The sequence below is a fragment of the Mastomys coucha genome, unplaced genomic scaffold (genome assembly GCF_008632895.1).
Source record: "Mastomys coucha isolate ucsf_1 unplaced genomic scaffold, UCSF_Mcou_1 pScaffold21, whole genome shotgun sequence".
Taxonomy (NCBI): domain Eukaryota; kingdom Metazoa; phylum Chordata; class Mammalia; order Rodentia; family Muridae; genus Mastomys; species Mastomys coucha.
The window spans coordinates 94,681,297-94,695,372 of record NW_022196904.1 but is presented as its reverse complement, the minus strand read 5'-3'; the positions used below and the strand labels follow the sequence as shown (position 1 = coordinate 94,695,372).

At 37.7% G+C, this 14,076-nt stretch overlaps 1 protein-coding gene across 1 annotated transcript in view; it reads left to right on the top strand.

Annotated features, from left to right (window-relative positions):
• Positions 1 to 14,076, top strand: part of LOC116101333 (interferon-induced very large GTPase 1-like) — a 46,751-nt gene that overhangs the window by 31,133 nt on the left and 1,542 nt on the right. Inside the window, exons 5-6 of the mRNA XM_031384920.1 lie at positions 3,155 to 3,221; positions 12,882 to 13,146. Of these exons, the coding sequence (XP_031240780.1) occupies positions 3,155 to 3,221; positions 12,882 to 13,146 (332 nt within the window). The remainder of the gene's footprint in view (positions 1 to 3,154; positions 3,222 to 12,881; positions 13,147 to 14,076) is intronic.

Genomic DNA, 14,076 nt, shown 5'->3' with positions numbered 1-14,076 from the left:
GGAAATCAGTTTGGCAGTTCCTCAGAAAATTGGACATAGTACTACCTGAGGACTCAGCTATGCCACTCATGGGCATATACCCAGAAGATGTTCCAATATGTAATAAGGACACATGCTCTACTATGTTCATAGCAGCTTTATTTATAATAGCCAGAAGCTGGAAACAACCCAGATGTCCCTCAACAGAGGAATGGATACAGAAAATGTGGTATATTTACACAATGGAGTAGTACTCAGCTATTAAAAACAATGAGTCATAAAATTATTAGGCAATTGGATGGAACTACAAGATATTATCCTGACTGAGGTAACTCAATCACAAAAAAAGACACATGGTGTGCACTCATTGATAAGTGGATATTAACCCAGAAATTCAGAATACCCAAGATAGAATTCACAGACCACATGAAGCTCAAGAAGGAAGACCAAAGTGTAGATACTTCAGTCCTTCTTAGAAGGAGGAAAAATACCCATGGGAGGGAATATAGAGACAAAATGTGGAGCAGAAACTGAAGGAAAGGCCATCCACTCACTGTCCCACCCGTGGATTCATCCCATATACAGTTACCAACCCAGACACTACTGTGAAGGCCAACAGTGCTTGCTGACAGGAGCCTGATATAGCTGCCTCCTGAGAGACTCTGCCAGTGACTGACTAATACAGAAGTGGATGTTCACAGCCATCCATTGTACTGAGCACAGGGTCCCCAATGGAGGAGCTAGAGAAAGGACCCAAGGAGCTGAAGGGTTTGCAACCCCATAGGATGAACAACAATATAAACCAATGAGTACCCCCAGAGCTCCTAGGGACTAAACCACCAACCAAAGTATACATGGTGGAACTCATGGCTCCAGCCACATAAAAGTAACCGAGTGTTGCAGCATTTTCTCTGTCCAATCACATTAGGGTAGTGACAGATCTGTGACTGGACAGGAATAGAGAGGCGAAGCTAGAAGTTTAGGGGTGAGGAGGTCGGAGGTCAGAGAAGCAGGAGAATCAGCATGGAGGCAGATGAACAGGAAGATGATCCAGACCCCGTGTGGTTTTAAACAACCACAAGGAGCTGAGGTTTTTACAAGGTTAGAATAATTGGGTTAAAACATTATCTTTATCGTTTGGCTCAGAAATTATTGTATTGGCATCTTATAAATTGTGATCTTATTGATATATAAACCTGATTGGATAATTAAACCTTAAGAGTCATGTTTCTACCAGGTAACTAGGTCCATTGTGTAAATGCACATGTAAATAAAGAAAATGTCTAATAAAAAATGTAAAAATAAAGAATGTAAAGTGAATAAATAAAATAAAATTTTAAACTCCAAAAGAAAGCCATTTTACATGGTCTTATAGACTTGTGGATCATTGTACTTTTCAATGTGGACTCAAAGTCATGCACTTAATTGTAATTAAGGTTTTTGTTGATATTCTAAGTATAAATATGCATAAATATTATAATTGAATTTGCTTCCAATTTTGTTATTTAACAGTATTAAGACCCTTTAAATACTTATTGTCTTATTTAGATGGAGTCAATTTTTTTTAGATATTTTCTTTATTTGCATATCATATAATTTCTCCTTTCCCAGTTTCCCCTCCAAAAAACAAACAAACAAACAAACAAAAACAACAAGAACTGCCCCCTCCCCATGCTTGCCACCCCATCCTCTCCCACTTATTGGCCCTGGCATTCTCCTGCACTGGGGCACAGAATCTTCACTGGGCCAAGGGCCTCTCCTCCCATTGATGATTGACTATACACATGCTGCCAGAAAAATCAGTCCCACCATGTATAGTCCTTGGTTGGTGGTTGAGTCCCTGGGAACTCTGAGGGTACTAGTTAGTTCATATTGTTGTTCATCCTAAGGGGCTGCAAATCCTTCAGCTCCTTTGGTGATGGAGTCAATTTTTAAGCATGCTTTACCATATGAAATTTTCATCACTATCTTTGCTTCCAATTTTTGAAGATAAATTTTAAAATTATATCCATTTATTCTTTATTTGCATGTAGGATGAATAGTCTTTATAAATAGTTAAACAAATAAATTTGTATTTGACAAAACAAATAAATGCAAAAGAAATCAGGTTAACAAAAAGAAATAAATCATTCTAGGGAATTATTAAAAGCTACTTTCATTACATTAACTATGCTACAATACATTGTTATGATATGGGATATTTTTATAATGAATGCAACCTATATAGATGCTAAACTTATATGAGCATATAACCAATTTCTTTATTTTAATATTTAAAGTTGAGAACTCTACACTCTAGATAGAAATTATACTTAATTTTTACTTCTTGAAAGTATCTTTGTTTTAAGCTTATTCTCCAATATGCTCTAGGATCATTGATTTAGTTACTTTTCCTGTTTCTGTGTTCACTATCTTAGTGTGACTATTTACACCTGTATGGTATGCAATCATAAATAAATGAATGAACTATGCATTTGAGAAAAACAAAATAAATCCTTATACAAAAAGAGATAAATAAAAGTTTTTAAAAAGAATTACATATTTTCAACAAGAGCAGAATTTTTGTTCCCATTTCAAAATGGAGAAGATGAGGGTACACTGAGGAAAGAGTAAAGCAAAGCAAGCATAAAATAGGCAGGAAAAATAATCAAGTACTGTAGCTCTATGTCTAGTGTACAAAGTGTACGTATATTTACTCGCAAAAGACTTCAAAGTATCCAGCCCAGCAGCTTTGCTGCCTGCAATATACAGTTCTCACTTATTCTTTTCCCACTTTCTGTATGGGGCTCCCCTTGGCAGATAGCTCATGCCTCAGATACCTTCAACATATTGGGAACATGTAGTATATATTTTTTGAGGAAGATTCAAATCAATTCTTACAGTGAATCTAACAGTTTGCACTCCCACCAACCCTAAAAATGTTCCCTTTCACTGAATCCTCACCAGCATTTATTCTGATTTGTATTTTGACTTTGGCCACTCTGACTGTCTTACAATGAAATCTAAAGTAGATTTATTTTACATTTCCCTGACAGTTAAGGATATTGAATATTTTTTAAACTATACCTTGGTTGTTTATATTTCTTCTTCTAAGAACTCTGTTTAGCTCCATACCCCATTCTGCAAAGGGGTTGTTTTCTTGGTGTTTAGTGTTTTAATGCTTTATATATTCTAGACAGTAACCCTCTGTCAGATGCAAAATTGATGAAACTTTCTCCTTCTTTCTCTTTACCATTATCATGGTATTCTTTGTTATGCAGGAGCTTTTTAGTCTGAAGAGGTCCTGATTGTAAATTTTTATTTTTACTGATACCACAGTCATTGTTCAGAATGTCCTTTTTTGTGCCTAAAAGTTGAAGTGCATTTTCTACTTTCTCTTCTGTTAAAATCAGATTATAATGTTATGCTGATTAAATATTTATTTATTTATTTATTTATTTATTTATTTATTTATTTATTTTAAACTCCAGATTTTATTCCCCTCCCGGTCCATCCTCTGACTGTTCCATATCCCATACCTCCTCCCTGCCCTCCTGTCTCCACAGGGATGTTCCCACCCCCCACTCCACCTCACCAGACTTCTAAACTCCCTGGGGCCTCCAAAATCTTGACAGTTAGGTTCATCCTCTCTGAATAAACCTGACCTAAGAAACTAGGGTCATACAGGAAACTTAGGAAAGAATTTCAATTTGAAAATTGCCTGTTTCATATTGGCCTGTAGGTGTCTGTCTATAGGGCATTTTCTTAAATAATGATTGATATAGGAGGGCCCACCCACTATTATCATTGTCACTCCAAGACTAGTGATTCTAGATTACATAAGGAAACAACTGAGCAAGCCAAGAGGAAAAAGATAATAAGTAAAGTTCCTCCATGGTTTTGCTTCAGTTCTTCCCCCTGAGCTCCTGCTTAATTTGCTCAATAATGGTCTATAATGAGAAATCATAAGCCAAATAAACAAATTGGTTCCTCTCCAACTTGGTTTCATTCAGTGTTTTATCACAGCAGCAGAGAAGCAAACTAGGACACAGTTTTTATTCTGAGGTTCTTGATCCATGTGTGATTGAGTTTTGTGCGAGGGTGAGATAATGATCTACTTTCATTCTTCTACCTGGAACTACACAAATGAACACTACCATTTGTTGAAGATGTTGTCTTTATTCCAATGTTATTTTTGGCCTCTTTGTCAAGAATCAGGTGGCTGAAGGAGCATGGGCTTACATTTATGTCTCAGCTCTATTGCATTGATAGATATGTTTGTTTTATGATGGTTCCATGCTGTTTTTATTTCTACAGCTCTGTAGCATGACAAATGTTTCATGTTCCCTCTCCTATGCTGATGCTAGTTTTGAATCTTCAGACAGGTTTATATTGAAGTAACCATAGAAGTCAAAGTAATAATAACCTAAGAAGGGGCTGAATGGGTGAGCTTTCAACAGAGGTGAGAAAAAAAAAAAAACGGTAGTATGAAGGAGTTAAATGATATGAAGAGAGTAAGGCAAAAAAGAGAATTTTGGAAGTAATAAATAATCCTAAAGCCCTTTGAAAATTTCATGTAGAAACTGAATACTGAAGAAGCATCCTGAAATACATAAATATACATATATAAAATCAGATGAAATTTAATTACACTATACAGGGGAAAGAACTTCACAAATACCATAAGTTATCAAACAGAAAACCCAGTGCCAAATAGGAGCTGCCTATTTTTGAAGTTATTTGTCTTTGGTTCCCCAGAACACTTAATCATTAAAGGCTATTGCCATTGCTCCTGCTTATCATCCAGAACATGATGGTGAAGACACCACATAGTTGGGTCATCATTGCACGGAAAAGTCAAGCTGGAACTGACCTAGAATCATCATTCTTATTGGTTAGCTTTCACAGTGTTAGAGGGTGCTGTGCATGATATAAAGGGAGAAAAATAAAACAGCCTTTTCCAATTACGAATGCAATGATCTATAACAAAAACAAGCTTGGCCCTTCCAGTTTGCAAATGTACACAGCAGCGAACCCTGTGCTACAGCCCTTCACACCCCAATCACACAAATAGTCAGCTTGACCCTCAAGAGTCCTAACACACCCAGGTTCACAAGCTCATAGGAGGGACAGTCTCCAGTCAGAGACAGCAAGGTCAGCTAACACCAGAGATAACCAGATGACTAGAGGCAGGCACAAGAACATAAGTGCAAGAACATATGCTACTTGGCATCATCAGAATCCAATTGTCCCACCATAACAAGTCCTGGATGCCCCGACACACGAGAAAAGCAAGATTCTGAATTAAAACCCCATTTCATAATGATGATAGAGGACTTTAAGAAGGTCATAAGTAACTCCCTTAAAGAAATACAGAAGACTGGAGAAATGGCTCAGCAGTAAAGAGCATTGACTGATTTTCCACAGGTCCTGAATTCAATTCCCAGCAACCACAATGTAGCTCACAACCATCTGTGATGGGGATCCAATGCCCTCTTCTGGTGTGTCTGAGGACAATAACAGTGTACTCACATACGTAAAATAAGTAAACAAATAAATCTTTTTTCAAAAATGTAAAAGAAATACAGAAGAACACAGGTAAACAGGTAGAAGCCCTTAAAGAGGAAACACATATCCCTTCAAGAACTACAGAAAAACACAACCAAACAGGTGAAGGAATTGAACAAATCCATTGAGGATCTTAAAATGTAAATATAAACAATAAAAAAATCACAAAGGGAGACAACCTTGGAGATACAAAACCTAGGAAAAACATCAGGAGTCATAGATGCAAGCATCACCAACAGAATACAAGAGATAGAAGAGAGAATCTCAGGGGCAAAAGACACCATAGAAAACATTGACACATCAGTCAAAGAAAATGCAAAATACAAAAGGCTTCTAACCAAAAACATCCAGAAAATCCGGGACACAATGAAAAGACCAAACCTAAGAATAATAGGTGTAGAAGAGAGAAGATTCCCAACTTAAAGGGCCAATAAACATCTTCAACAAAATTATCAAAAAAAACTTCCCTAACCAAAGAAAGAGATGACCATAAATATATAAGAAGTCTACAGAATGCCTAAAAGACTGGACCAGAAAAGAAATTCCTCCTGTCACATAATAATCAAAACACCAAATGCAAAAAAAAAAACAGAGAAAGAATAATAAAATCAGTAAAGGAAAAAGGTCAAGTAACATATAAAGATAGACCAATCACACAAGGCTTCTTATCAGAGACTCTAAAAGCCAGAAGATCTGGGCAGATGTGATTACAAAAAAGAGGCAGTCCATGGTTTTAAGGCACTTATTGTCATGCCATAAAGTAGATGAGTAAAACCATACCCAACTTCTCACGATGAGCAGGAAAGAGTATGTGAGAAGGAAAGTTTATTGGCAAAGCCTCTAGGCCTTTAGGTACCTCATTAAAATGGAGATCTGTCTTAAGGCTATGTGACCACAGATCAAATCCTCTACCTGTGGGGGGGGCTTGGGGTATTGCCCTTTTGTGACTGAAAGCCACAAATCTAAGAAGGGCTGCAGCCAGTAACAGGAGCCTGGTTCCCAGGAATCAGGTGAAGCACCTACCATCCCTTTAGGGTCACGGGGGTTTCTAGCCTTAGCTCAAACAGGAACCAGGCTGCCTTTCACAGTTCTACAAATATCCAATAAAATAGACTTACAAACAAAAGATATCAAAAAAATGAGGAAGGACACTTCATACTCATCAAAGGAAAAATATGCCTCAAAGATTAAGGCACCCACATCATAAAAGAATCTCTACTAAAGCTCAAAGCACACATTGCACCTCACACAATAATAGTGGGAGAATTTAACACCACAATCACATCAATGGACAGATCATGGAAACACAAACAAAGCAGAGACACAATGAAAATAACAGAAGTTATGGACCAAATGAATTTGAAAGATAACTATAGAATGTTTCATCCTAAAACAAAAGAATATACCTTCTCAACACCTCATGATACCTTCTCCAAAACTGACCATATAATCAGTCACAAAACAGGCCTCTACCAGGCTCACAGCCATCCATTGAACTGAGTACAGGGTCCCCAATGAAGGAGTAAGAGAAAGGACCAATGGAGCTGAAGGGTTGCCGCTCCCTAGGACGGACAACAATATGAACTAACTAGTACCCTCAGAGCTTCCAGGGACTCAACCACCAACCGAGGACTATACATGATGGGTCTGATTGTTCTGGCAGCATGTGTATAATAGAGGATTGCAAAGCCAATCATCAATGGGAGGAGAGGCCCTTGAATCCTGTGAAGGTTCTGTGCCCCAGTGTAGGGGAATGCCAGGGCCGATAAGTGGGAGAGGGTGGGGTGGCAAGCATGGGGGGCAGGCAACAGGGGTTTGTTCTTGTTGTTTTTGTTTGTTTGTTTCTTGGAGGGGAAACTGAAAAAGGAGAAATCATATGGCATGTAAATAAAGAAAATATCTAATAAAAATGTCAAAAAAATTTAAATTATAAAAAAAAGGCCTCTACCGATGCAAGAAGATTGACATAATCCCAAGCATTCTAAGAGATCACCATGGACTAAGACTGAATTCAATAGCAACAAAAACAACAGAAAGCCCATATACACATGGAAACTGAACAACAACCTACTCAATGATAACTTGGACAGGGAAAAAAATGAAGAAAGAAATTAAAGACTTTAGAATTTAATGAATATGAAAAGTACAGCATATCCAAAATTATGGGACACAATGAAAGCAGTGCAAAGAGGAAAACTCATAGCACTGAGTGCCTCCAAAAGTAACTGGAGAGAGCGAACACCAGCAGTTTAACAGCACACCTGAAAGCTCTAGAACAAAAAGAAGCAAATACACCCAAGATGGCAGGAAATAATTGAACTCAGGGCTGAAATCAACCAAGTAGATACAAAAAGAACTATACAAAGATTCAACAAAAACAGGAGCTAGTTCTTTGACAAAATCAACAAATAGATTAAACCCTTAGCCAGACTAATCAGAAGGCACAAGACAGTATCCAAATAAACAAAATCAGAAATGAAAAGGGAGATATAACAACAGAAAATGAGGAAATTCAAAAAATCATCAGATCCTGTAGCAAAAGCCAATACTCAGCAAAACTGGAAAATCTGGATGAAATGGAGAATTTTCTAGACAGATACCAAATACCAAAGTTAAATTAGGACCAGATAAACCATCTAAACAGCCCAATAACCCCTAAAAAAGTAGAAGCAGTCATTAAAAGTCTTCCAACCAAAAAACACCCAGAACGAGATGGGTTTAGTGCAAAATTCTATCAGACCTTCAAAGAAGACCTAATACCAATACTCTTCGAACTACTCCACAAAATAGAAACAAGAGAAACACTACCCAATTCATTCTATGAAGCCAGAGTTAAACTAATACCAAAACCACACAAAACCCAACAAAGAAAGAGAACTTCAGACCAATTTCCCTCATGAATATTGATGCAAAAATACTCAATAAAATTCTCACAAACAGAATCCAAGAACACATAAAAAAGATCATTGACCATGATAGAGTAGGCTTCATCCAAAGGATGCAGGGATGGTATAATATATGGAAATCCATCAACAAAATCCACTACATAAACAAACTCAAAGAAAAAAAAAACACATGATCATCTCATTAGATGCTGAAAACACCTTTGACAAAATATAAAACAGCCCTTCATGTTAAAAGTATTGGAGAGATCAGGAATTCAAGGTCCATACCTAAACATAATAAAAGCAACATACAGCAAACCAGTAGCCAACATTAAACTAAATGGAGAGAAACTTGAAGCAATCTCACTAAAATCAGGAACTAGACAAGGCTGTCCCCTCTCCCCCTATTTCTTCAATATAATACTTGAAGTTCTAGCCAGAGCAATTTTGCAACAAACAGAGACCAAAGGGATACAACTTAGAAAGGAGGTAGTCAAAATAACACTATTTGCAGATTATATGATAGTACACATAAGCAACACACACACACAAAAAAAAAACCAATGAGACAATTATTACAGCTGATAAACAACTTCATAAATGTGGCTGGATATAAAATTAACTCAGACAAATCAATGGCCTTTCTATACTCAAAGGATAAATGGGCTGAGAAGGAAATTGGGGAAATGACACCCTTCATGATATGCACAAACTATATAAAATATCATGATGTGACTCTAACCAAACAAATGAAAGGTCTATATGACAAGAACTTCAAGTATCTGAAGAAAGAAATTGAAGAAGACCTCTGAAGATGGAAAGATCTTCCATGCCTGTAAACTGGCAGGATTAATACAGTAAAAATGGCCATCTTGCTGAAGGCAATCTACAGATTCAATGCAATCCCCATCAAAATTCCAACTCAATTCTTCATAAAGTTAGAAAGAGCAATTTGCAAGTTCATTTGGAATAACAAAAAACCCAGAATAGTGAAAACTATTCTCAACAATAAAAGAACTTCTGGGGGGAAAGAACATCTCTGACCTCAAGCTGTGCTACAGAGCAAGAGTGATAAAAAACTGCATGGTATTGGTACAGAAACAGGCAAGTAAATCAATGGAACAGAATTGAAGACCCAGAAATGAACCCACACACCTATGGTCACTTGATCTTCAACAAGGGAGCTAAAACCATCCAGTAGAAAAAAAAAGACAGCATTTTCAACAAATGATGCTGATTCAACTGGTGGACCACATGCAGAAGAACACAAATTGAATCATTCTTATCTTCCTGTACAAAACTCAAGTCCAAGTGGATCAAGGACCTCCACATAAGACCAGAAAGACTGAATCTAATAGAAGAAAAAGTGGGGGAAAGTCTCCAACACATGGGCACAAGGGAAATTTTCCTGAGCAGAACACCAGTGGCTTATGCTCTAAGATCAACGATCGACAAATGGGACCTCATACAATTGCAAAGCTTTTGTAAGGCAAAAGACACAATCAATAGGACAAAACAGCAACCAACAGATTGGAAAAAGATCTTTACCAATCTTACATCTGATAGAGGGCTAATATACAATATGTATAAAGAACTCAAGAAGTTAGGCTCCAGAGAACCAAACTAAATAATCCAACTAAAATATGGGGTACTGACCTTAACAAAGAATTCTCAACTGAGGAATACCCAATGGCTGAGAAACACATAAAGAATTCTTCAACATCCTTAGTCATCAGGGAAATGCAAATCAAAACAACCCTGAGATTCCACCTCACACCAGTCACAATGGCTAAGATCAAAAACTCAGGTGACAGCAGATACTGGCGAGGATGTTGAGAAAGAGGAACACTTCTCCATTGCTGGTGGGACTGCAAGCTGGTACAACTACTCTGGAAATCAGTCTGACAGATCCTCAGAAAACTGGACATAGTACTACCTGAGGATCCAGTTATACCACTCCCGGAAATATACCCAAAAAAATGCTCCAACATGTAATAAGAACACATGCTCCACTATGTTCATAGAAACCTTATTCATAATAGCCAGAAGCTGGAAAGAACCCAGATGTCCCTCAACAGAGAAATGGATGCAGAAAATGTGGCCATTAAAAACAATTAAAAACAATGACTTCATGAAATTTGCATGCAAATGGGTGAAACTAAAAATTATCATCCTGAGTGAGGTAATACAGTCACAAAAGAACACACATGATATGTCCTCACTGAAAATGGATATTAGAAAAAAGTCCAGAATACCCATGATACAACTTACAGACCATATGAAACTCAAGAAGAAAAAAGACCAAAGTATGGATCCTTCAGTCCTACTTAGAAGGGGGAAAAAAATAATCACTGCAGGTAGAGGGTGGGAGGGACTTGAGAGAAATAGAGGAGAGGGAAAGGAAAAAGGAGGGCAGGTTCAGGTGTGGGAGGAGACAGGGGAGTTGTATAGAGAGTCAGGAAATTGAACAAAGCTGTGAAGCAATGGGGCATGGGGAACTGGATGGCCACAGAAAGTCCCTGACACCAGGAAAGCAAGAGGCTCTCAGGACCCATTGGGGATTACATTAGCTGAAATAGCCAACAAAGAAGAGAGAAAACCTGTAGAGACCATATCCAGAGATTAGACATGGTTCCCGGTTGAGGGATGGGACCACCCACACATCTCCAAAATTTTAACCCAGAATTGTTCCTGTCTAAAGGAAATACAGGGACAAACTGTGGAGCAGAGACTGAAGGAAAGGCTAATCAAAGACAGCTCCAAATGAGGATCCACTCCATATGCAGACACCAAACCCAGTCACTATTGTTGATGCCAAGAAATTCTTGCTGACAGAAGCCTTATGTGAATGTCTCCTGAGAGGCTCTGCCAAAGCCTTACCAATACAGATGTGGATGCTTGCAGCCAACCATCAGACTGAGTACGGGGATCCCCAAAGGAGGAGCTAGAAAAAGGACTGAAGGAGTTGAAGGGGTCTGCAATACCATAGGAAGAACAACAGTATCTTCCAACCAGACACCACAGAGTTCCCAGGAACTAAACCACCAACCAAAAAATACACATGGAGGGACCAAGGGCTCCAGTTGCATATGTAGCAGAGGATGGCCTTGTCTGGCATCAATGGGAGGAGAGGCCCTTGATCCTATAAAGGCTTGATGCCCCAGCCTAGAGAAATGCTAGGGAGGTAAGGTGGGAGTAGGTGGGTGGGTGGAGAAGCACCCTCATAGAAGCAGGGGGATAAAGAGTTTTTGGAATGGAAACTGGGAAGGGGAATAACATTTGAAATGTAAATAAATAAAATAACCAGTAAAAAATTTGAAAAATTTAAAATAATAATTTTCATTGTTTTATTAAGAAAGATGAGACATATTAGGAAAGACAGTTGTGACATAATAGATAGTGGTGATATTAATTAATCAGTATTCATCTCAAATATTTATTCACCTAGAAAAGTTAATTTTCTATATAGGATAAAATAGAGGCTAATGAAAGTATGAGAGAATAGAAAAGTTAAGATTCCTATAGTTACAAGGAAATCAGAAATTGATTTGCCTTAATCCTAATCTTGGCCTCAATTACCATATGTAAATAGAGTCTCCTAAAATACCAGACATGCAAATAAAACACACAAATGGTTTCATTTTTGTGCTAATGTCATAGTTAACCTACCTGGAAACAATGTCTACTTTTCTTTCCTTTTAAGCATAACACAAACCTTTGTAAGACCCACCCAATTCCCTTACAGGCATTGTCTAATACTCTAAAGAATTCTAGTGGTAGAGCAAGTAAGTGTGAAGTAGGGAAGGAAAGCAAGTAGCTTTGAATCCTTGAGAAATATCTTTTTGTGTTTGTGTTGATAGAACAAATTGAGCTTTCACAGAGAGGAAGTTCATAATAATCAACAACTCTGACCAGGCATAGTGACACATGCCTTAGTATCTTAGACACATTACTTAGTGTAAGAAACGGGGACACATTTTCTGAGCATCTGCAAGACAGTCTGATCTCACATTGTGACAGTAAATATTGATTATCAACCTCACAACATCTAGAATACAAAGAGACAAGAGTCTGGTCATGTGCATGAGGGATTTTCTAGATTAGGATAATTAAAGTAGAAGGACCCACACTGAAGTGGGTGGCATTCTGCCATGGATGGCCTCCTGGGCTGAATAAAAAGGACAGAGCAAGCTGAGCACTAGCATTCTCTATCCTTTCCTGACCTGACCATAATGAAATGTGACCAACCATCTGAGACTCCTCCCAGCATGACTTGCTTGCCATGATGGGCTGTGCTCCCTTGAGCTGTAAGAACTAAAGCTTCCTCCCTGAGAAGCTTTCTGTCAGGTGTTTTGTCACAGCACAAGCAGACTAATAAGCATCTCTACTTCTCTTTTTCTGACCTATCTTCAAAATACGTCATAATTTCCATAATTTCTGTGGTTAACTACAATGATCTTTCCATTTCAGGTCAGTAACTGCTGGTCCATCATTTCCTCAGGATTCAGCTTCACAAAATGAATGCAATTGGGGAGCACTCCTTCCTAACATCCTTGAAGACCTTACAGAGGAAGAGATAGGAAAATTCAAATACCAACTGAAAAACATAGCTCTTGCTAAAGACTACAGCCACATTAAACGAGGTACTCTGCAGAAGGCAAACACGGCGGCACTACTTGCTGGAACACAGATCCAGCACTACGGGGAGGAATGCTCCAGGACTCTGACCCATGATGTTCTGATAGCCATAAACCAATGAAATACGGCAGAAACGATCATTTCAAAATGGGAAAATGTGAGTCTTGGATGAATCCATCCCTCTTTTTGCTAGACACTCCCTGAAATTTAAGACACTCCCTGAAATCATCCTATTGTGAATATTTCAAGAGAAATTGCCAGCATCACATATAAAGGGAGCTGCATTTCTTGATGCTTTCAAAGTAATACTCTAGGGCTACTGAGTCAGCCCAGTACTCAAACACTTGCCACACAAGACTGAAAACCTAAACTCAATCCCTGGAACCCCTGTAAAGGTAGAAAACTACATCAACAGCCAACTCCTTGAAATTGTCCTCTGATTTCCAAATGTACACATGGCATAGACAACACATCATCAATATCTCCACCATCATCTATTTAAAATAGTAATAATAAATAAGGTGAAATACATATAATATAAAACAATTTTAAAAGGAACAATTTAATCCCAATTAGGACATTCACAATATGGTTCATTACTCTAAAAAAAAAAAAAAATTCAGTAAGGAGTTTCTCCCAGCTCCTTATTCACTACTTCTTCTGGCCACTAGAAACCACCAATGTTATATGTCTATATATTTATACATTGTAGATATTTCATCCAAATGGTATGTGTGCATAATTCTTTGCTTTTATTAATTCATCACTTTTGAGCTTCATTCTTGCAGTGATACCCATATTTCATAAATGAATAATATTATTTATATATATTAATAACACTTGATTTTTCCACTCAACTGTTAATACATATTTAAGTTGCTTCTACCTTTTGTCTACCAGGAATAGTGCTATTATTAATATGCCCTTGCAAATACTTGCTAGAGTCCCTGTGTTCTAGTCTTTTGGGCACACATTTAGAAGTGGAAATTCTTTTTTTTTTTTTTCCAAATTAACTTTTATTTGAAAT